The following is a 25632-nucleotide window of genomic DNA, read 5'->3' as shown; positions in this document are numbered from 1 at the left end:
TAATCACACTAACTTGCCCTGTGTCAAGAGGATGGCTTAACAGTGCTGGTGCTCGGCTGAAGTTGATTTCCTTTCTCACTCTTCGTCGTGGCTGTCTCAGCTCCTCTCCAGACTTCTCAAGGCTCCAGATTTACTGTGGCGCTAATATCCTCCACTGATGTCCTTCCCTCTTACGAAAGTGACAAATGCCCTCATCTCTACTTCCTTACCATCTGGGGAGTGGAGGGAGGACATCTTCTCCAGTTTTAAAGGTAAACTCTCCACTTTCCCTCTAATTTAATCTCCTCCTGAATATCTCTGTGTCTTCTATCATCACTGTTTATTGATCCTTTGCATACTCAGATCAATTTCTTTATTCATATGTCCCCCAAGGTTCTGACTATCCCCTCTTCAAACTCAAACATCCTGATGGAGTAGACTACACATGTCTTTACTTCTTCAATCCTTAATTTCCTTCCCAACTCAATCCGTTAACACCTACTGAAACAGATTTCTTACTTAGATCCCCAATATAGCAAAAATATAATTTTCCAAAGGAAAGATTAGGAAGATATCTCTGTGTTGTTACATCTCACAGATGCCCAGAAAAGAGAATTTAGATTGGTAAAAAGCACTGCAAATATTATAACTACTGTTCTTTCAATAATGTAGTTTATAGCTTATAAGAACAGATATATATATATATTTTCCTATGAGATTCTAAAAAGCTAGTTTTATTTTGGGTAGGAGAAAAATGTGGCTCATAAACATTTTTATTTTTTCTGAATTGGACCTTGTGTGAAGGAAAAAAAAAAAAAAGGTTGTTCATTCCTTCTCCAAGCTCTGTGGAAGCCAGTTCGATTCAAAAGTATTAGTGTTAAGAAAAAGTCCTTTTAGAAAGGCACACATGAATTTAATTTATTGAGATAAGCAATTTTATGTGGAAGTTTAGTTTCTGACCTTTCTCGGTATCACAGAAAATCATGAGGCTTAATTTTGGTGTTTAAATCAGTGTGCTCAGGGGCACAAATGAAAACTGGGTAGGTTGACAAGGCATGTAAACAAAAATGAGGATATTTATCCAGGTAGCCACGATGCTTTTCAGCACCTAGATATCTCAAGGAACCCATTTCCCTCTGGGTGCAAGGAACCCTGAAGCGGTGAACGTCACGGCTTTCTCATGCCAACTGCAAACTCTGTGAAGTTTACTTTCCTGTGACATTTTAGTTTTCTTCAAACATATATTAAAAAACAATATATGTTCATTTCGGAAAATTTGAAACTACTGAAAATCACAAAGAAGAAATTCTAAATTAGTTATTCAGGGAACCATTTTGGTTTATATCTTTCTAGCCTTTTCTCAATAAAGTTTCTACTTAGAAAATAACAGAGGATATACTGAATTGTGGTTTTGTTACTTACTTTACTTCAATATATCTTAATAATGTCCCTATGCTATTAAGAATTCTTTTACATCATCAACATTAATAGATATACAGTGGCCTAGTCTATAGCTATACCGCAATTAATTACATCAATATACCCTGTTTGGAAACAGTGTTTTTTCATTTCTTTAGTTCTTTAATGTTTGGATGAATACCTTACAGACAGACATTGTTGATAGCACTGATCAGGATAAATTCTGAGGATAAATTCTTAGATGTGAGATTGTTAAGCAAGATGTCTTGCACATTTTAGGGGTTTTGACTTGCACCACCTGTCTATACTCCAGAGAGGTTATAATAAGTTAATAATCCCACCAGCAGTATCTGAGAAAGCCAGTTTCCAGAACCTATATCAACACTGGGTATGACATTAAAAACAAAATAAAAATTAACAAAGCAAAACCTGTTTATTGAAATAGTATTATCCTCATTTTACAGATGTGAAACTAAGACTCAATATAGGTAAAATAACTTGGAAATAGGACCTGTACTGTTTTCATTTCATTTCATTTCATTCATTTAATCCAGAGTTCCCTGATTGGGATGTGGGGGACACTGGTGTAATACGACTTAGTGGTCCACTTATTTCTTGGGTCTGAGAGCTAGAATCTTTAGGTTGGGCACATTTAGCCTGGAGCTGACCCCTGTGGGTTTAAAAGCTCCTTTGGTTTACCCCACTGTATAAGCTGCCTAATATTCTACTGTATTCCATGAGATGAAAATGATTGGGAAGTACTAAAAGAAAAAAACAAAAACAAAAAAGGACAGACCTGGGATATAATTTAGTGAGCGAGGCCTTGGGAGCACTTATACTGGATTAGAAGATAGTTAAATAAGCAGCAACAATAAAGTGTGTTACAACCAAGGAAACAGGAAATCCGAGAGCACTGGGAGTGTGAGGGAGTGGTTAGGGTGCACAGAGAAGGTTTCTAGGAAGAAGTGATGTTCAAACTAAGACCTAGTGGATGGGTGAGAGATGGGCAAAAAAAGGTGGAGAAGCGTGTTTCAGGTAGTGAGAGCAGCATGTGAGAAGGCCAAAGGTGAGGAAGCATGGCATGGCCCACTTACTTGGAGTACAGCATGAGGGGGAAGTGAGTCAGAGAGCAGAAAGGTTAGGAAGGCCACAGTGAGACATTTGAGCATTGTCTCTGGGCAAATGCAGAGTCAATGAAGTTAGGGAAAGAAAATGATCAGATCTGTTTTTCAGAAGGACCACTCTGCCTGCCATGATGGTCGACAGATAGACAATCATCCATTCTCCTCAAGGAGAAGTTCACATTAGGCATTTCCAAGGAAAAAGAATCATGAACACATCACCACACAATTTTTATCAAATACTAATTGAAAGAAACAGCATTCACCTAGCTAGTTCTTTAATCTCCCTTCCAGATAGTCCAAAAATATATTGGTGGAGCAAATCAGATCTGCAGAGAGCAGGTGCTCCTCTTTCACTGAGTGGCTCTTTGGTATACCGACATGAGTGTGATCATGGTCTGCATTTTTAGCTCTATTATTTTTGGCTCTACTTTGTCTCTCCCAAGTCGTCTTTTTGTAAAGTGGTGTTTTTGGACAATTTGTCACATTTTACATAGCTTTGCAAGTTAACCAAAGCCTTGTTTGAAATAAGGCAGAGTAAAAGAGTTAAAAAAACAAATGGTAAGTATAAGATTTGGTTAGAATCTTTGTACACAATGGAAATACATCAGTAAAAGAAGTGAAAGATTCTTTTTGAAACCGCAAGTAGGAAGAAGACTAGCAAGAATAATGGTTCTGAGATAAAAAGAAAATATATCGAGTGGGTTATTTTTTTAAAGTTTGATTTACCATGAAATCTTTAAATATCACAGTGATATTAAAGTTGTTTAAGTTTAGCTGTTTTTATAAAGAGATCTGTTTCTGATACAGAAAAAAATGAGAAAAGCACATTTATTTCTCATCTCAGTTCAACACAACTATGATTTTCTGCCTTAGCACTCATAAAAGTCAGAGCTAAATCTGAAAGACCTGAAGGGCAATTTTGCCAATGACTGATTTCTATTATTTTAGGTCAATTACTCAATATATTCTTCTTCCTCATCATACTGCTCAGCATTTGATCAAAAAACTCATCTGCTGTCCCCATTCCTAGATGGGTTATGGAAAGTACCCCAAACCTGGAATGAGAGGAAGAGAGAGAGACAGAGAGACAGACAGGCAGAGAGAAGAACAGACACACACAGACACACACACACACACACACACACACACACAGAGTTATTTCTCCTTTTATCATTTATTCTTTATTTAAAAGTTGCATGGCAAAGTGTTGAAAACTGCTGATTCTGGGTAATAGGAATATTAGATTCATTATACTATTTTTACTATTGTGTCTTTTAGAACATTTTCCTAACAAAAATGTCTTAAAAATGCTTAAATATTTTTTATTAGTGTTATTATATTCTGGTTTCCATATTGCAGCATAACTAAGTTTGTTGAACAGGAATCAGGGGGTCTGAGTTCAAGTTCTGGCTCTGATGTTAACTAGCGCTATAAAAGTGGACAAAGTTATTGAGCCTCTCTGGTCCTTAGTTTCCTCAACTATAATAGGTTCTTCTTTTGGAAGGATTGAAACCTAAGTCAAACTGGCTTATGCAAAGAGGCTAAGGAACAAGACCATAGGGAAGGTGGGAGTTCTACCCTGTTGAGCTATGTGATTTTGAACAAATTATTTAACATGTTGGCCTTCGTTTCTTCATTTGTAAAACGAGAACTACTTACTTCAGAGTCAAAAATCAAATATAATAATGTAAATGAAGTACTTAGCAGGGTACTCATTAAAGAAGTACGTAGTGTTCACTTGTTCGTTTGTTCATTCATTCATTCATTCATTCATTCAAATTTCTCATTGCCTGTGTAGTCAGCCACTATATTAAGGGTGGATATACAGCCGTGAACAAAATAGCAAAGTTTATTCTAGAAAGGATAGACATTAAAATAAACACAAGTACTATAAACTCTCAAACTATAAAATCTGCTATAAGGAAAAGAATGGGTAAAATAACACAGAATTATGTATTCAAATAGAGTACTCTATTAAATAGAGTTGAAAGTAGGTGCTGATAAACTTGAAATAATTGTTTCTATTGATTTATTTTTTCAAACTTAAAAAGACATAGATATCTATTAGAATATGAAAATATATGCATATGTACTTGCGTATCATTTCTTAATTACAAATTATAAATGCATGATGGCTGTGAATTAAAATAGCAAAACTACTTTTAATTTTCAATTATAACTTTAAATTAAAAATTTAATTTTATTGTATAAAATTCCAAAAAAATAAACCATCACCAGGAAAAAGTAGGTTTATCACATGCAAAACATTTTTTAAAAATACTGGTGCTCTTGCTTTCTACAACAGTTGCTGTAATGGCCTTTATTAAGAACAGAGAAATTAATATCTCTGTGAGTAGTTCTCCCTGGAGTAAATTCATGTAGGAAAGATCAGAAAAGCAAGTGAATGGGGTATGATGGTATGGCCAAAAAAATTCTAATTTTCTATAAAACAGAATAAACGTATGAATAAGGAAAGTAGCACTATTTGATGGTGGGGGGGGATGGTGGCAGAAGAAAAATCTTGTGATTTCTTTGAACTAAAAAAATTCTTTTATATTCATTCACTCACTCACTCATACAAATAGGTTCATGGCTTATGATGAGGGCAGAATGATGATTTATTTCCAAACTCATATTCAAAAGTGAATTACATTTTAAATTGAGATATCTTTCTACTGAACATCAATGCATGGGATCTTTCTACTTCTGCTTTTCCTGCCCAAGGCTACTGTAGAAAAGAAACTAATAGACTACGAGTGAGTGGAAATTTGTCAACCCATTTCTATGAATTATTTATTCCTCCTTTAAAACATATTTCTTTGTTTACTAAACACCAATCGTTAGTAGCTCTATCAAAGTGGAATCTTCTATAAAAATGAGGAATATATAAGCTTTAATTTAATGCCTATTTGTTACACTTAATAAATGTAACTTAAATTACTTGACTTTTATAATAACTTACTAGAGAAATGCGCTCTTTCTGTTTAAGTAATGTGTCAGAGAGGTCTCTGAAATGTTATATTAAATCAAGAATGCTTTATATTTTAAGTAGCTCTGTAGGTAACTGGTTTATACAAAAATTAATTTCACATTTCTTGGTCATTCTTCCAGAATAAATGATTTTTAAATTATGAAATAAAATTTCCGTTCTTCAAAAACAAAAGAAAACCCCAAACCTCAATTAAACCAAAACAATTTAACTTTAATTTCCTGCATAAATCCGACATCTGAGCTTTGGCCTGAGTTTTTTGGAAAAGTCTCCACAGATAACTTTTCTGAAAATGTCTTCCCAGAATCCTATTTAGGAGTTTTCTATTTCTGAAGAAGTCTCAAGTTATAGATACTGCAAGGTAGCAGAGAGCTGATGTAAATTCACAATTTAAAGAATATGTGAAGAAAAAAAGGACACAAAACATTTTAAAAGAAAATTAATTATAGCAATGTTTGAAAAGCTATCAATTGCATAAAAAAATGATGGTAGCCTGCTTAAAAAATTAAATGTTAAAACATGTTTAAGAGAAATTCAAGAATAAGCAAGCATTTTTGACATGACTATATTCAGAACACAGGAACTGTAGCATTACATTAGAAAAACAATTTATTCAAAGAAAAAAGCAAAGCATGTCTGAGCTAAACGAGTTTTAAAAAATTCATTGAAAGAATCTTATTAATCTAGGAAAGACATAAGAAAGATAGGCTAAGGAAAAAAAAAAAAAAGCTAAGATGAACCTTACCCCACTGCTAACCTCTGAAATTCAGGTTTCTAATTTAGGGAGAAGAAGCGAATGGTGACTTGAATTATGCTACATCAATTCAGTTTAAAGTAAGGATAAGTTATTTGTACAAAGACTCTGGAATTTTCAGAGGGGGAGATTATTATTATTAGATCTCATCCATGAAAATCAAATTTCTAGTATAGTGGTCCCATCTGTGTATTTCTCAAACTCCTTGAGCCCTGGGACCAACAACGAATATCTCCATTACTCTTAGCTCCTGTAACACCTACCACATGGGAGATACATACTTTTCCTTTTTCCTGGTTTAGCCTGATGGTTTTATTCTCTTATCTACTCTCTTATTAATTTATAAGACTATTTAAAAAAAAAAAAAACAGCTTTGTTCACCTACATAAAATGTAGGTGACTCCATCTCTTGCACCGCCTAGTGAGGATTGGAGCCTTTGGGCTAGGGCAGTGTTTGCAAACAGAGACATATACAGAGACCAGGCTGGCCATATAAAGGAGTAAAGTGGGCCTACTTAAAAAAAAAAAAAAAAGGAGTGGTGACGACTGTGGGAACTGCTACTCAGGTTTGGCTGGCAAATACCATAAGGAAATGTGCCAGAAAAGCCCAGAAATCTGGAATTTTGTTAAATTTTCCTATTTTTAAATGTTGGCAGCCATAGGAAAGCACAGAGTGCCAAACAGAAAATGCCTCTTCAGGATTTGGCCTGTTGGCTGCTGTTTTGCAATCTGTGGTCTAGGTGAAAGAGCTTTTCTGTGACATACATTTAGCTCCTTTGCCCTAGAACTGACATACGCCCCTTCCCCTCCCCCACCTCTCAATATTTCTCTCAATCTTTTGTGAGATAATTTCTTACTCATTCTCTAAGATTCAGCCTAGACATCAAAACACGTACTCCAAGAATATTTCCCCTCATCCTTCTCTCCTTCCTGCTCCCATCTCCATGGGTGGTCTACATGCCCCTCCAGTGCTCACAGCACTTCTTAGTCCCTAGGACCACAGCAGGATCTGTTTGCTGCTTTGCCTTCCCCTCCCACCATGCCCAACTTTTTTAGTGCCTTGACTCGGTACCATTCATCTTTATATTCCCTGTATCCAAGACTGGTGCCCAAAATGTTGGTTAAAACAAACCTTCACAAACCATGCAAAAGAGAACATTATCTTAAGACTCACCACTACTCATCTAACACCAATCAATGGGAATTTGATCACGTCAAATCTTTCCACATAATCTTATTTGAAAAGAGAAGGAAATAAAGTGATAGGACATTAGACTAAATGACTCCAGAGTATTAGTAAAAGGTATTTGCTCCTATGACTTTTTTCTCAACTGGCTACGAGCGATCAACTTAGTTACTATGTGATAGTTAACTCTTTATATTTATTAGAATGTCTGAATATTTTATGATTATAAAAAGGGACATGAGAATGGAAAAATCTCCCATCCCCAGCATTGTTATCAACAAATGTTTACAATTCATGATGCTTCAAAATAATCATAAATGCTTTCTTTTCTCTTATGATAAGAAGAAAAGGAATGTTACCTCTCAGAAAGTTTCAGCGTTCCTCTCATTCACCCACTGTAATGACTAAGCATGATGATATGTACAGAAACTTTTTGTTGACTCTTCGTATTGTAGCTCATAATGTTAAATGATTTTATTATAAGAACAAAGGTCTCTACATTAGCACCACTATTGTTGAGACCAAATTTGTTCTTCTTGCCCCTTCAAATGACTGGTTAGCACTAAAAAAAGAAATTCCTACAGTTATAAAATGTTTATGTTCTTATTACGTTTGCAATATATACACACCGAGAGACTAATCATAACAATCTTTGGAAACACTGCGGAGCTTTAGCACGGTCCGGGTACACATCTATGAGGCCAGTGTGACTGGGTGATGAATAATGTTCACAGGTCCCCTACAGCCCGCAAAACGTTTACATTTGCTTAAGTGCTTACTGGTAAAACCTTCAGTAAATGTGAAAAATGTCTCCTGTAAATCTCTATAATACTTAAGCTAAACCCTGTTCTTTAAGTTAATAATGCCAACTAAACAATCCATTCATTTCATTTTGAAAACTCAATCGTCGTCATTCATTTAGAAACCAGGTATTGGCCGACCTCAATTCCAAGTGTTTAAATTTATCCTCTCTAAATAACCTTTCACTCTGGTCTTATCATTCTATCTTTCCCGCTCACAGCCCACACTCAAAGCTTACAAGTTATGGATCACCCTCATCCGATCCATTAAGTTGGAAAAACTAATGCTGACATGTATTATTTCCCTGTCAACATTACCAAGCTGAAAAATGGATCATCAGAGGAGACGTAATCAAAATACAGATCTGTTTCAAAATAACAAGGAAGAAAACCCAGCCCAGGCCCCACTTCTGCAGGAAGCTTTTGCCATCCAGTCTGTCCTTATCCTTGTTTGTACCAATTCATTTCATTCAATACATATTTATGGGCTCCCCTGTCCTGTCTGCTAAGCATTTTATGCATCTGGCTCATTTTTTTCACCCAGATTATAAGCCTTTTGAGTATTATAAAAACAGAACTGATAGCAACAGTAAGATTATAGGTAATCAAAAAATTTGTAATGAATTGAATTAGACAAGGGAATTATTTAATTCTAAAATATATAGAAGAAACATTAGACCTTGGCATTCTTAAGAAAGATTAATTTTAATTAGGAGAGGTCAGAGAAAAGATTAATACTTTAAAAAATACATGTGTAAAACAGATTAGATATTTAAATATGAAGGACCTCAACTTGAGCAAAGATGGCAGATTAAAGGTGTCTGTATCTGTCCTCTCTGAAAACAGAGAGAACAGGAAACAGAAAATTCCAACTTTGAGAAAACCAGGAAACACTCCAAATTTTCCTGCCAAATATAGGGAAGAGAGTGAGAGAGGATACATAATATGACTCAGTAAATATTAAATTTAAGAATCTCTACCTTAGGCTTCGACTGCAAATCACAGGAAGAATTTGGCATAAAGTATGTGTACTGGGGATGGGGAGATGGATTGTAGCTAAAAATACACAAAGTAGAATCAGGGCTTGAGATACACATCTGGCCAAGTACAAGCTCCCATTATGCAGAAGCAGCTCTGGAAGGAGCAGCCTTAGGTGCCCCTCCGCAACCCCCAATTATCCTCATACCCCTTTCCGTTGCCACAGGACTGCACCAGGGATGAGCTACCTGGCTCAAGCTTGGGCCATCACATTTTCTCTCACAAGGCTTTGGACTTGAGACAGAGGATTCTGCTGGAAGACCTTCGGGGCTAAGGCTGAGGTCACCATGTTGATGAGTCAACTTAAGTGAAGGTGGAATCAGAAGAGCAAATTGGTGAGAAAAAAATGAAGTAGAAGAACAGAGAAAAGCTGAGATGAACAGTGAGGGTAGAAGCTAAACTGTAACTGATGAAGTGGCATGTGGGTCACTGTTTCCAGAAGTCCGGCTAGAAAAAGAAAAGAACCACTTGTCCAAATATTAAGTCAGAAGAAAAGGATCCAATGGGGCAGTGAGGTTGGAAGAGATACTGACATAGACCCCAGGGAGGGTCTGAGCTGAACACCTGCTCTCAGGCAACCTTGTCCCTAGGTCTTAGAGCATAAGGTAAAAACGGGGTCCCATGGGCCTTATGGGCCCCCAATAATTTCTAAAAATAAGTGTTAGATTCTGGCAGCTATAATCTGCTATTGAAAAATACTTGGTCCTCCTAAGAAGAACTGAGGTCCTCCTAAGAAGAACTGAGGAACTACTAAAGACATTCAATTTTAACTATACCTCTCCCTCTGACCCCTCCTCGTGGCCACCCTGAAACTACTAAATCCATTTTATCCAATTATCCAATATTGGATATAGCAACACCTTCATTAAGTGGAAGGATTTCAAGGAAACTGGATACTTGCATGATATGTAAAGGGTGAAAGGAAGTAAGTTACTAGTAGGGATATAAAAATGGCAAAGAAACAGGAGGCTCTGAGGTGTCAAAAGACAAAGCACTTCTTGATTTTGCCTGTGACAAGTTTCACTTACCATGTGTGCATCTAGACTACTAACACCGTGGATCCCTTAGGCTGTGATGTGGCTGTGCTTACACGCAGGCTCAGGGGAACAGATACAGTGGTTCTGGCTCTAAGTTAATAGGGATAAACTCTGTGGTGAAGAGCCGAGACCAGAGGTTAAAACAGCGCCATTCTGACCCTCTGGAGCATTTCTTTCCAGATATTTACAGATGCAGATGCTAGAGCAAATGGTGCCAAATGCACCATGACTCTAGGTTTATTCATGTATATCTGGGGTACTTCCTGAGTGACGTGAGGTACAATGTACTCAGATTCACCAAGTGGCCCCCAAGCCATTAAAGACTGATAAATAATTCTACCACAAAGGCCCCAGAGCTGAAGTAAAAAGCAGAAAGCCATGGGGTCAAGTGTTTCCACAGAAATTACATTTGGTAAATAGGAATTGCAAAAGGATCTTTCTATTAACCACCTGCAATTATTGTAAGGCCACAGTGCTCTCTAGAATAGACATTCAGAATAACTAATAACTTTTGTGTCCCTGTAAGAGTTAGGATGAATTTAAACATGTCATCTTAGTATAAAAATGCCTTTCCTTTTCACTAGTGAGGAAAACAGAAAAAGCAGTATTTTCCCAAACAGTTGATAAGGGAGACAATCTTTTCTTTCTTCCCTTTTTTTTTTTTAACTCTGATAACTTAGACATACAGAATTGTCATTTTATGTAGGTAATAAAGAAATAATTAAAAGTACTGTCCTCTGAATTCTCCTTGGGAAAATGAAAGAAATTATGATGTAATTTCACAGATTTTATTCTTATTAAATGGTATTTTAGTTGTAAAGATTTTCCCCTTTGATTCTCAAAAAAAAAAAAAAAAAAAAAAACAAAAAATTACAGAAAATTTCTATTGCCTTAAATGTAAAGGGTATATCTATACTGCAATTGACTATTTCAAAAACAGTCAATGATCTAACTTTTCCTTGTTTATTAAATATATTCAACATCACTTTCTCTATAATCTGAAACAATATAGACCAAGGGTAGCAGTCCCATAAAAGGAAAGGCAGGCAGCCTCAAGACTGGCAATCAAAACACAATGGGACCAGATGTATGTTCATATTCTTGAAACATAGTGGAGCCATAGTCTACTGAGTTTATTTAGGTCAGCCCTAAGGTGAAGGTATATTATATTCAAAATTATTCTTCAGAATCCCTAGAAGTCATCCATAAAGTACATGCAAGGTTATTTGTGTACAATTCCAGAAAAATAAAACAAAACAAAACAAAAAACAAAAACTATGTCCACTAAAGTTTGAAAATTACTGAGTTAAATTAAAAGGAGGAACAAAAGAATAGTCTATATTTAGGTGACTGGGCATTCATACCATTCTGCCTTAAGGATGACTCAGTGGAGGGGAGATGGAGAATTCTAAAGAATTCTGTTTCCCTGCAGAGTTTACTCCATTCTGTCTAAAAGGCGAACACTGGCAAGTTGTACATTTTTATCGTGGTGGTTGTGAAGATTTGTCTGAACAGTGGGGCTGCCACTTCTCTGGAGGTTAAGTTCTCATGTCTCCTTTGCTACTATTCTACCTTATCCTGGTACCTGTACAAAGAGCTGTAGAATTTTAAGAAGGTGGAAATACATGTAGACAGTAGAGAGATATTCCTCAAAGGATAAACAAAAGTTACAGAAGAGAGAAAAAGGGAGAAGGCAGGTAGAAATGAACAAGAGGAGCAAGGGCAGAGAGGCAGGAACAGGCAGTTTATATGGGGGAGGCCAGTGATCCATAGGAAAGGGGTGAAAGTGTTTGAAAAGCAGACACAATTTAATTTAACTTGTAGGCAATGGTGGCCAGCAAAAAAATTTCACCTCCATCATCATGACCACTCTGATCCAAGTTATCATCAACTCATCCCTGGACCTGTAACAGGTCTCTCTGTTCACTCTTGTAACCATTCTAAGGAACATGCAATCTTTGTCTTGGAAAAACTCACAATGTAATAAAGAGGCACAAGGAAAGAGACAGTGAGCTAGTAGTGCTACGATAAGGACACAAAGAACATCAAGACAAAATGTCTAACATCACCTCACTGGAGTATGGAAATAGCTAAACCTTCCAGAGGAAGTGACACTTATAAAACCTATCTATGTAGTAAAAGGGCAAGGTTACCACACCTGGCAGAGATGACAGAAAGCATGGCACTTCAGTGAAAAAAATCAGCAGTTCCATTAAGTCACAGTATAACAGAAGAGGATGAATGAAAAAAGGTGAACGTGGTGAAAGATGACGCTGTAAGAACTGGGAAGGATCAGCCTATGAAAGGCCTTTCATGTCATAGTAAAGAAGTTAAAATAAACATTTTTTTTCTTAAATATATTTAGAATGCCCCAAAAGTTTTAAGACAGAAACCAATGATTGTTTAAGGAAAACCTATCTGCCAGTTGAGTGGAAGACAGATGGAAGGAGGGTCAGAGAAAAGGCAGAGAAACCAGCTGGGATGCTGTTGTAATTACCCATGTGAAACTGATGACGTTCTGAAACTAAAGCAGTGGAGTGAGAGGGCAGAGACTCCAGGGTAACTTAGGTGGCTGAAAAGACACGATTTGTTGGATAAAGATGAAGCAGACAAATGAAAAAAAAAAAAGTCTAGAATGATTTACAGGTGACTGACTTTATAATGTAAACGAACAAGTATACAACGAAAAAGACAATTTGAGAGAGAAAATGATGAATTGGGATATATACTTATGGAATCTGAGATGTCTAGAAGGGCATCCCAAAAGAGCTTTATAAAGAGTCCAAGCTCAAAAGAGAGATCTGGGATAGAGGTAGACAGTGTAGAGTGCAGTATCTGTAGAAGAGTAACATGACAAGGAGGCTAATGGCCACCAACAAAGGAGCTAGCAGAGGAGGAAGAACAGAAAGAAGAGTTTGGCAAGGAATAGGCAGACTGGCACAGTTCTTATTCATTGGTTCTCAGCTTCAAGACTTCATTCTCTCTGAGAAGTCATCCTTGACCTCCTCAGTTTGAGTTAAGTTCTAACTCTTTGCATTCCCACATCACTCAGGCATGGCCTTAAATTTGTATTTACCACCGCACCTCTGGTATCTAGCACAGGGCCTGGCTGGTAAGCACATTAAAAAATATATTTGTTGAGTGAACTATACCTTTCCTGCATTTAGTGTCCTTATGCATGTCTGTTGCCATCTCCTCAATGTTATTTTAAGAGAATGAAGACCATGTCATTTCCCTTTTTGTAACCTTAGCAACTAGCATACTTCTCTACAGGGACAACATTCTCCATAAACATGTCCTGATGATGATAATATGAACGAAGGATTTAGATCCTACATCTGCCTACTTTCCACTGAGTGGTTGTACCAACTAAAGCATGATAATGGAAACATGTAACTTTCACTTTCTAAGTTCTCTTATTTGCCGTGTTTTGCTTCCTTTTGCCCAGCCCTTGAAACTAATCTGAATTTCATTTTTTATTTTATTGCCTAATAAGTATTGAAATATTTATTTTGAAGCAAATTTTGAAAACAGATGAAAGTTCTGCAAACAACTCTAGTTTTAAACCTGCTCCCCAACAATAAACTTTTACTTACATCTGATTTTACTGTTATCCCTACAACGTTATGAGATAAAAAGGTTTGGAATTATGATTCTTACATGTGAGAAAGTAGTGTTATGGAAAGATTAACTCAAGGACTTGCCTAAGCTCAGAATCAGATAACATTTTTCGCTAGACAATGATTACCATAAGAATATCTGAAGACTGAGATGTTTTCTATTATAAAAAAATTTTTTAAATTGCTAATTTACTTTTTCTAGTCACCAAGTTAAAACTGGATTACACTGAAATATGACTGTTAAGAAGGTAAACTTCTCTGATATTTACCTTCATTACATGACTTTGAGTTTGCGGATTCGACTTCTTAAGTGGGTTTACTCACCCTTCAATGTGAGCTCCTGATATGTGACATGCAAATTCTAAGGTATGTTGCTAGAGAATAAAAGGGAGCTCTAAACCCAACTCCCTTCTCAAAACAATCATTCAGAGCCATGACATTTTGGCAAACTAAACAGTTGACTTCATTCATCTTTTCCAATTTATAAGAAGACATGAAGATATTAAATGTTATTTTTAAGAAGATATTTAAAGAAGTTTATATTACGGTATCTACCTACAAACTGATTTAGATACATTATACTTTCCATTTAGGTGTTTTGTTTTTTTTTTTACTTCTTCTGGGCAATTATGTATGAAATAGTCTAAAACTACGGAAATTCTGTGAACATCATAATCATCAGCATCATTCTCTTTTTATCAGATGGCATAAACTGGACATTGTGGAGAAGGACACTATTAAGAATTCTGCTGGGACAACAGGTGTAAACCAGAACTGTCCTGGGGAAACATGAGTAACAGCCACTAGACCTTGAGCTCACTTACTTTCCAATCATATCATGTGGCAGAGCACTTGCCCTACGTGATCTCTTTGATCCTAGCCATCACTCGACACACACATAACCTTCTCCTCTCTTCCTTTCACTGTCTCAGTTTAACGAGAACAAGCTAAACTGCTAGAGGTGCATCCTTGGGCTATTATGTCTGGCCAAGAACTTCCTATTTCCCAAATGCTTCAAGTCCACACAGTCTAAATGGTTCTCACTAGGAGCTGTTTGTTCTTTGGTATTTTGTCTCTGGCTCGCCCAGAGAGACAACTTAGAAATTTGTTATTTGCTTCCTGTGCAGATGTCATTGAGGACATTCTTCTAATAATCATCACCAAGTGCCCTTTCTTATTTTTAAGAACTAAGAGGCAGAAGTTGGTCTCTCTTGAGTGGTATTTTCTTTTCATGTACAGAGACTTTTAGAGACGGTTATGTGAAGTCATTAGGAACTAGGAGTGCGGAGTCAAATGGACAAGGCTAAAGTTTTGTTCTTCCACTTATTCATAATACTTGGATTCTCTGTTTTCTCACCTAGGCATTGGGAGGAATTTAATAGCATCTATCTCATGCTTATCAGTATGATGTAACTATGATTTCACCAGGAAATGTAGAATGAAATTTATAGTTCGACCTTGTTAACTATGTGATTTGATAAATTTTTCTTGTGATCTTATTATTTATCCCAGATTTTATTTTTCATAACCCTGACTTTCATTAACTATTTCTCTATTTAACTATGATAGTCTTATGATACCTCCACTCTGGAATACATTTAAATTAAATAAGCAAACAAAAAAGCACTATCTTCTGTGTTAGCTCTGTAAGGTATTCAGTGCCCAACCAATTCAGACGTTTTTCTCGAAGACAGGACTAAAAGCACAGAGAACGGATGTGGCCTGACAGGTCTGCACAAGCAAAGGGCTCCTTTCAGGTATTTCCCCACATCCTGAAGGTATCACAGAACAACTAGTCCAGGCATATCTTTCTTTCCTTAAGCATTACCATATTACTTTATCTCCTTAGATAAATAAAATTTTTCAAAATAAATTATAATCACTTGAAAAAGTTAACGAAATATATTTTCTCCATAAATGTTTATAGAATATCTTTAAAATAGATAGAAAGCATACTATGTAAAAAGGCTGAAACAGCTGTCATCAGTAAAAGACTTTCAAGGATTTCTTTCCCAGACTTACCATACTGCTGCCCATCTACAATGACAGGGCCTCACACTTACATGCCAAATTGTAAATGAAGTCTATAAAGCTGTATAGATTCAACAAGGCATAGCAGCCCAAATCGAATGGGGTAGTAAATACCAAAAAGAGAATTTCAAAATAAACTGGCCATACTTTGTACTAAAATATCCAATAGCTGTTATAAATGTGAGAACCACTACGGCTGAGAAATAAATGTTAATGGGTAGTCTATAAGACTTTCTACTATACCCTACGACCACCCACTCATAAAATATGTTTAGTAAATAATAATTTACCGTGTTATATATAATAAACAGTAACTGACAGGACATAAAGTCTTCAGTTTTAAAATTATGCTTCTCAATGCAAGATTTCTGCTCCAAGCTTATAATACCTCCTTGTACCTATTTAGTAAAATATATCCTAGATATAAAAATAAGTTTGAATCTACTTTTTTCAGGCCTTTACTTTGCTCTCTAAAATAGCAATTAAGGTTATTATAAATGAGATTCTGCCTAGGTCATCTTGTAAACAAGAGATGAAGTTGCAATTTTAACAAGACTAATAATTGTACTGTAGCCTGTCTCCTTTAAAGGAAGGGCACTGTTAATACCAACGACCGAAGCCATGATGCTCCATCCTGGAAGCACTGACAGACTTTGCTTTCCAGGGTGCAGGAAGTAACCACACTGGGTAAAGTAAGATAAGCTATTAGTAGAATGACGGGCTTTTCTCTGATTGCCACTATCTGCCTAATGACTCTTGACCCATATTTCTCTTAGTTGTAAAGGAAAGTATGATTTCACTGAGGAAAAACAACTGGACAGAATTTCCAAATAAGTAAGAACCTACCCGAGATCTGACAAGAGCAGCTTTCAGCTTTTGAGATGGGTTACAGAGTTTGCATTCTCCCCTCTAAAACAACTTTACTCAAATAAAAGTACTCTGACATTTTCTAAACATAAACACAGCAGAGAGCTTTATATTTCAAAAAAAGAAATAAAATAGTAGATATGAGATTTTTGTTCTCATATATTTTCATCTGGCTCTGTTGCCCTTTTCAAAACAATGGTATTTTAAATTAATTTAAAAATGAAATGGCTAAAAACAGTATTAAAAAACATTTTTTACATAGACTTACTTATTGACTATATCTGCATTTGCTTCCTTTATTGTTTTAGTTAATATATGTGATTATTTGATCCACGAGTGTTGCCCCAATAAATTTTAAGCTCCATGAAGGCATTGCCTGGAAATATGAAGAGAGGATTCACTGATTTAGAATAGTCAGTATAAACCATTTTTTTATTCTTCTCAGCTTATGATATCTATTGGATGACAAAAAATTATTTTAAATGCTGGTTTTGAGGTCTCCAGGAAGTAAAATGTTTAATTATTAACCATTAGTGATATTAAAATATTTACATGCCTTTTAGTTCTACTTAATTGAATGTGGTAGAAAGAAGAGTAATGGAGGCAGTAATTTACTTGGCATATAACAGCATTATCAGTTTATCTGAAAAAAAAAAAAAAAAGCTTCAGACATAACTTTCTTCTGAGCTCCTATATGGATTTGTTTGGAATTTGTGTTAATGGTATATTTTTACTTCAGCTACTACAAGTGAAACCAGTCCATGTCTCAAAATTGAACTGAATGAGAAATGTTATCACATGAGTTACTACTCCCAAAACAAAACTGCAAATATTAGATCCATTTTAAGTTCTCTGTAGTATATTTTGGTTAGAACTGAAAAGTACTGTTAGAATTGAAAAGTACTGGTTTAGAGAAACCAGTATGTCCCTTTTGGGGTGTGTTATTTTCACTTTACAACTCAGGGCAAACGACTGAGAAATGATTCGCGAAGAACAAGCAAATGAATGTTCTATAAAGTGAAAGAGACTTATATTCATGATTTTACCTGATCTGTCCACGAACCAGAGGTCTGTTCTTTGTCCTATTCATGTTTGAATCAAATGGCACCTCAAAAAACTGAAAAAAGGTTGAGAAAAAGACAGAAAAACATTAAATATAAAGTGAAACAATTCTTTTCTTCTGCTTTAGTTCTACAAATTTTTCCACAATAAATTACATTTTAATTTTGATAGTACAAATTAATGCTCTTGGTACTCTTTAGAGGAAAATTTCCTGCAAAAGATGCATTTTAAAAATGAAATGCATTAATTGTTAGGAATACGCAGTTCCACTTTTATCCACTTTGAAAACCACTTGTTAAATACACATTTGCATTCTTCAAAGACACTGTTTCAGGTTGTAAGAGAGATAGTCTCATCATGTTTAACATAAATATAGTTTTGCTATTGCTTTATTTGGAAGTTAAATATGACTGACAGATGTATCTGAGTGCCAAGCTGATGGGGGTGAACTGTGATGGCCATGCTAAGCCAATTTAGCTAACCCGAAACTACCTTTTCTGCATAGTTGTAAGTTAAGAATAGCTACAAGAGAATCTTGCATGAGATTTAGAAGGTGGAAATGAACAGACAACAATGTTTATGCTTGAAAGTTAGTGAAAGGCCAGACACTATTGCAGTGCACGCATAATTGTGGATCTGTTGGTTTGCCTTGCTGGCCTGGAGCATCACTGAGCCTGAACCTTTTCCAACTCCTGACAGATCTCCTTGGGCTTCAGCAGACCCCCATGTTCATCTACTTCTCATAATCTTAGGCCAAATCTATGTGCTGCTCCATGGCAAAGTGCACCAGCTCTTCTGCAGGTCACTCGCATCAAAAATTGCAGGCTTCAAAGAGTGAGAAACAGACATATGTCCCAGTTTGTTCTCATGAGTTTGTTTTCAGTTTATCCCTGCAGATTGCGGATTGCTCTTACTTTCCTCTACTTTCCTGACCGATGGCTCTGCTTACAACAGGCCAGTACCAGGTATAGGTTCAACAACATTGCAGAGACCCCCTAACTCCAGGATCTCACCAGACCTAAACCTTATAATACACCCCTATACCACTCATAGTGGTTCTAACATTCTGACCAAACTGTAAGTGATAGCCTTCTTCTTTATTACTTTCAATAGTGCCATTATTTAAAAGTATTTAACTTTCCAATATGTTCATCTTATCTAATGATCTAAATGGCAAGCTTCCTGAGATTTGTGAATTTATAATGTTAAAGAGAGCTATCTATGCAAATGGACATTCAGTAAATGATTTATTAAATAAACCATCAATGCAAAAAATACATATATTTGCAGACTGCATTACATTCATTTAAAAATAACACATAATTTGAGTGTTAAAAAATTCTTTGCCCATAAGAATCTGTATTCTTTATGGAGTTAGTTCAAGTTACATGTAATTAAAATGTTCTGTCTGTTCATATTCCCTCCCTTTCCCAATATTCAAACATATTCTATAGGTATTTAAAATAATATTTCCTTCATGACCTATTAGTTTTAATTTCACAGGACTAATGAGGATTTCAATTACAAATCATATTATTTAAATGCTGGTAAGGCATTATCTAATTTAGCACAGAAACTCTTGTATAAATAACATCTTGGCAGTTCTCAAGTCTGCGTGTATGTACAGGTATATGTGCATGTGAATTCCTAGTTCGGGAATTCTAATGAATCATTTCATCTGGATGGAAAAAAACATTATTTTTTTCTACATTTCTGGCAAATCAGCCATCAAAGGATGGGAACTGAGGTCTAGAACATGGCAATTGAACTCCAGGGTGCCATAACTTGGCAGCAGCTTCTGACTCCCAGGAATGCTTAAATTTATCAGGATAAGTAACATCTGGGTAGAAATACCATGCTAACCAAGACTTATGGTTCATTTCAGTGAGGGCTCAAAAATTCTTCCTAGCACTAGGATCAGAGCTCATCATGCTACTTTATTCTGTTTTCAAAGTATTTTCTGTAATGCTTTTCAGTTAGGTTTACTGCTTTGGTTTAGATATTTAAACCACATTTCCAAAACATAAAGCATAGTATATTTAGATGAGAAATTTAAATACTTTAGAACCTATAGCTGGCTTTAGTCTATTCACATTTTTTTCCTGTGTTTTATAATATTTTTTCCCATAATATCATTTTAGTTGCATCCAACTACTTCTGCAGTAAAATAAAACTTTTATTTTTGTTGAAAATAAAATATAAGTGCAGTATTACTAACCCTTAGAATACACTGTTCTGCCCCTTTTTGATACTTCCTCACTACTTCAAATACCATCAGAAGTAAAATGTTGTAGTGAACACAATTTGGACAGTTACTCAAGCCACACTGATTCAGGAGCTAGGCTTGTGCTCAGTCTGCCTCCTTTTAGAAGGCTCTGTTCATTGGGTCCCAGATGGCCATATAGCCTAAAACCTTACCCACCACCTCTACCCCACCCTCCAGTCTGGGACACAGTAACTGGTTTATGAAATGGATATCTGATTCAAACTGGGCCACTGAGAGTCCTTCCATGGGGCTTTACAAACCAAAGCCCAGGAAAATATGCCCTCCTTGCTCTTAGTTTGCCTGTGGCCAGGGAACAGGATACAAGGGAAGTGGAAGAGAGATCCAATATTGATTCCTTGGGTCAAGTTATATCCATGGCTCTACCTCTGCACTTTCTAGCTTAAGTCAACCCTGTATAGGTCTGTATCTCTTGCCTTGGACATCCTAATACAGAAGACTGTAAAATTTCAAACGTTTGAGCAATGTATTGCACAGAAGTAAATACCGTGCCTTTTCCTTCAGCAAAACAACTTATTTTCTGTCTATATTACACTTTCAAAAGAAGTTTTTCTCTCAGTCTCTTTTCTCATAAAAATCTATCAATCTTTTCGAATTCTGCTCATTTAAATTTTCCCCTTTTATATTCAGGTTCACTACCTAACCATCTTCCTTCTAATCAGTCAAATATTCCTTCACATTTCTTGCTCTCCAGAAATCACTTAGGCTCTTGGGTTGCAAATGGTAAAAAACAAACAAACAAACAAACAAACAACCCCTCAAACTAGCTCAGAGAAAAATGAGGCTTTATGTCTTACAACAGAGTTGCACCTGCTTTTAGAAATTACTGGATTCAGTATCAAATGTGCTGTCAAGATTCTGGCTCCTTCCATTTCAAATCTGCTTGCTGTATTCCTGCACGCAGGCTCTTTCCATGAAGCAGGCAAAATGGCACTGTCAGCCCCAGGGCAATCCTAGCAGAAAGTTTAGTTCCTGATAGCTCCAAAAGAAAAGTCCAGAACCATCAGGGCCATAAATCATCATGGCTAGGGGAATATGTGACTACCCTGTGAGCATGGGAGGGGTGTTGGTGGAAAGACAATATGACACAGTATCCCACTCAAACCACATTATTTTCTCTATAAGAAAGAAAATTTTTATTACCAGAAGAAAGTAAGAAAATGTCAGGCAGACTAATGTAGTAAAATTATTTATAACTTACTGTAAAGCTGACAACCTCAAATCATTTCATTTCATACATGTCATACCTATAAAATAACTTGCCTAACTACAAAGAGTATTCCTAGTTGAAGTATCTGAAAGGCATTAATATAAACATATAATTATATTAATCTATTTTTCTCATAATCAGTCTAAGAATCAATTTAATAGTTCTGTGTATTTAATAGAATAGTAAATGGATCATGTTTCTCCCCTTGTAGTTACATGATTAAGAAATAGAGCACTATTATACCAATGGATAGTTATCAGACATTTATTATCAGAGTTTTGCTTTTCTATTATACATGTTTTTGTATTAGTAGATAATTATTAGTACCAAAGAGATGATGCTCAGATATAAAATATCTGTATTATTCCTTCTAATAGCCAACATACACTTATAATATTACTGGATTTTATGAGCTAAATTGACACAGATATCTAAAGTGAATAGAAATATAACTTGGCCCAAGTGATAAACTTTTTGTTCCTACTTTGATTAATTATACCCTATGCAAAAAGTAAATATATTCTAGAGATGTTTGTAAGTCAGGCTCAGAAAATATTGAATTTGATAATAAGGTGCAACTTTTTCTTTCTCTATGCTAAATAATGACAGCAGCATTCTTTCTAAAGACTCAATAGAAAAACAAACATGTGAACCTTGTCAGAGTTTATTTTTCCATCCATCTTCTCAAAGCTGTCAACAAGTGTTTGTCATTCCAATATGGCTCACAGCTTCCAAGGTCCAAAAAAATGTCTCAATCAATCTCAGACCAAGTTAAAAGGGATGTTAAACAAAATAAATAAATAAAGCACTGGGAGAGGTACCTTTTCCAGCAGGATGCCACAAATCATTACTTTCAGCTCACAAATCAGTTAAGATACCTAGTCAGCCATTACTCGTTCGTTCTTACCAATGTTTTATTGTCATGCCTAGAATAAACAAATTAAGTAAGACTCATTCCCATTGATTTTTCCCCAGCAGCATTTGAAATAACCAGTGTATGTGTGTTCCAGCATTCATCAGAAGTGGCTTTTTACCTCAAAGATCACCTCTAAACTTACTCAAGCCATCTCTCATTAAGCTGTATTTAAAAGTTTTGCCCCTAAAGAAAAGTAATAAAAAGGTATGAAAGGTCACCCAGCACTTAGAGGCCCAAAGTACCACACCCAATAAGTAAAAAAGACTCAGAAAGTCACACTGGTTTTGACCAGCTTCAAAAAGGTCACCCTTGCCAGAGAGATCTCAATTTGTAAAACTGCTTACTGAAAAAAGATAAAAGGAAAACACACTTGTAATATATGTCTCTGGGTAGAGAGATGTGGAATGAATTACTATTCTTTACCTTTTGTATTTTTCGATTGTCTGTAAAGACTATGTATTTTTTACTTCGGAAAAATGTAATAAAAAAATTCTACCTAAATGATAATAATATAAAATCTGGACAAATCCTTTTTAGGTTAAAGAATTACTACTAAACTGATCTAGTATAAAACCAACATTAATGGAGCCACAGCCAATTAGAACCTTTTTCCCAAGAAAGAATAACAAGAAGACGAAATGTTAATCCTCGGTATTTCTCAAAGACATCCACTTTCCCCCATTCTCAGCACCACTTCCTTAATTCAGGCTGCTATTTTATTTTTCCTAGATTACAACAGCATCCTAACTACTTTCTACCTTCAGTATTGATCTTCCATCCCATTAACTTTCACATGATAGTCAAAGTGATCTTTTTAGATGCAAATCTGGTCATAACAGTTTCCAGCATAAAACTCTTCTTCGGCTGCCCACTGCCCACAGAATAAAGTTCAGTGCTCTGTTGTGGTTTGTAAAGCTCTTCATAAAAGCTCTGGCCCTTTTTCACCTCTCTGGGCTTTTCTCTTACTCTTGCCCTCATAAGCTTCACTTTAAGCATTCTGAACTACACATCCTTTCAGCTCCTTAAGGACATTCTGTCAGTTCTTCACATATTCTACCTCTTGCCTGTATAGATCCATCACAATTCTTATACCACATCTGCAATTACCTCAGGACGATATTCTACTTTTCTGTGCATGTGTGCATGAGCAGCGAAGCTATGCTGGAAAAAGCCACACTTCAGGACAAGAGGATTCACTGCAAATCCATAATCACCAACTTTAAGTGGGCTCTTATCGCACTCTCTGGCAATCTTATTATACCTCCCAAGTCAACTTGATCTGCTCCTCTCCACAACTAGGATTTCAGATGTGGTTCACTCTCAAGCATCTGACATCTCATCTACTTCCATCCCTCCTTTCAATACATGACATGGCCATCTACTTTTTTAAACACTGAAGTCTTCTAACTACCTGACTACTCTCCTACCTGGGACTAGTCAGTCCCTCCTCCTGAGCTGGCAATCCTGTTTCCTCTCACCTCCTAAGAAATCTATCCCATCAACTATCCCTTTCTCTATAGCATATTCAGCTTGTGTCTTTTGGCTGGATTATTCCCATCTACACCTAAGCATGCTTAATTTTTCCTCAAGCCAACTCCTCTCCCAAACCCCACATATCTCCCAATTTCGTTATCTGACTTTAGCATAAGGTTAGCATTTGCAAAAGAGAGAAATGGTCTTTTCTAATATACATGAAGTTTGGGGCCCACATCTTAGCCAGCACATTTAGTGAAACAAGGTATCCAGGATGAAGTTAAGGGCCTTCTAAATCTCTGAATAATTCAAAAGAATTTCTATTCTAACAGTTGCCAATGACTATAATTCCATCTTTGCAAAAACCATTTTTAAAATAGTTAATTCTTAAGTTCAGTTTTGAAGAACAACAAATAAATGCATTAAAGTCCGTTAAAGCCTGCTAATATGAACTTAGATTGCAAAATAAAAAAAAATATTTTAAACTAGGGTTTAAAAGATGAGAAAACCTTTCCTCAACTACTTTCTATCTCATCATAATCTAATATGGACGCAAGACTATCATACTAATAAATTCTCGTGGATCCCTCCACAACTGTAAGACAAAACAAACATGCTTACTGACAACATTAACAGTGATAAAATAACATGACAACAGTCTGACCTCTGAAACGGTTCCCTAAAATACTACAAAGACTTTACAAACCATCATTAAAAAAAATTAGAACATGAACATTTTTAAAGGCAAGAAATAAGTAAAATCATCTTTATCTAGGACTCCATGGAGAATGATACGATACTCGAAAAGAAAAGGTTATATACCACATGTTGAGCAATAAAACTGGCAAATCGACCGAGGTTCAAATGCTGCTATTATATACATCTGGTCACGATGGGGTGGGGGTAGAGGCTAGAGAAATCATTAAGCAACCTGAGAACTCCCAAACAAAGAAACTGTAAAATTCTGAACTATAAAGCAAAGGAAACACACTTAATCCCTTAGGAGTTGCAGTATGTATTTCAACTAGGTTATCCCTTCCCTCATAAGGACACAGAAATACACCAAAACCTGGAGTGACACAATATCCCCACTGTACACATGTGGGCACAAAGCCAGCTTGCTCCAGCACTCCTGACACCTGTTGATTTAATCATCACATTTCTCTACATAACAGAGAGAAAGAGAGAGGGGGAAGCAAAGAGGAGGCAGCCAGGAGGAACTGGGCAAAATATGTCTCACTCATTTTGCCTATCAGAGAATATACTCCTTTAAAAAAGGTTACACATGCTTTTTGTAAGCTTTCAATGTTAAAAGATTAACACATTTCTTCTAAGAATGCAGTTTATTTTTGAACTTCAGATACCATACAACTGAAAAGGGAAATAATTTGGTTTGTTAAGAGACACCAACTTTCTACTATATTATCTTAGCAAAGTGACTTGAAACCTCTCTTTAATGACCCTGAGATTCTGTGTAAGGGTTAAATTAGTGTATTTCAACTTTAGTAAACTTTTCTCTGTGGCCCATTTCCCCCATAATTCTAAAATATCCTCTTACTGATTCCCTAAAATTACTTTAAAATAACTTTATGAAAATCTCTATGTTTAAAGCAAGTACAATATATTACAAAATGTGCTTCTTTATGAATTTAAGTGGAAAAAATGGGAATGCTGAATAAATACAATGACTACTATTGTATCAACATAATAAATAATAATAGAATCATACTTGCATCAAAGGACAAACATAGTGCATAAAATATGTTGAGATATTTTCAAAGAGGTCTTACAAGGGAACATAGATATTATACAGCAGACATTAACTGGAAGACTTCTGACAGCT

General features: G+C 35.8%; 1 protein-coding gene across 2 annotated transcripts in view; it reads right to left on the bottom strand.

The window, feature by feature from the left end:
- LOC102889718 (protoheme IX farnesyltransferase, mitochondrial) overlaps positions 1 to 25632 on the bottom strand; it is a 119342-nt gene that overhangs the window by 16814 nt on the left and 76896 nt on the right. The window contains exon 5 of one of the 2 annotated variants that reach the window (XM_025044350.1): positions 17891 to 17961. The exons of the other annotated variant lie outside the window; for it this stretch is intronic. Within the exon in view, the coding sequence (XP_024900118.1) occupies positions 17891 to 17961 (71 nt within the window). The remainder of the gene's footprint in view (positions 1 to 17890; positions 17962 to 25632) is intronic. 2 annotated transcript variants of the gene reach the window in all.

The sequence above is a fragment of the Pteropus alecto genome, unplaced genomic scaffold, assembly GCF_000325575.1.
Source record: "Pteropus alecto unplaced genomic scaffold, ASM32557v1 scaffold52, whole genome shotgun sequence".
Taxonomy (NCBI): Eukaryota; Metazoa; Chordata; class Mammalia; order Chiroptera; family Pteropodidae; genus Pteropus; species Pteropus alecto.
The sequence above is the reverse complement of the archived record's forward strand: the minus strand, read 5'-3'. Positions and strand labels throughout refer to the sequence as shown.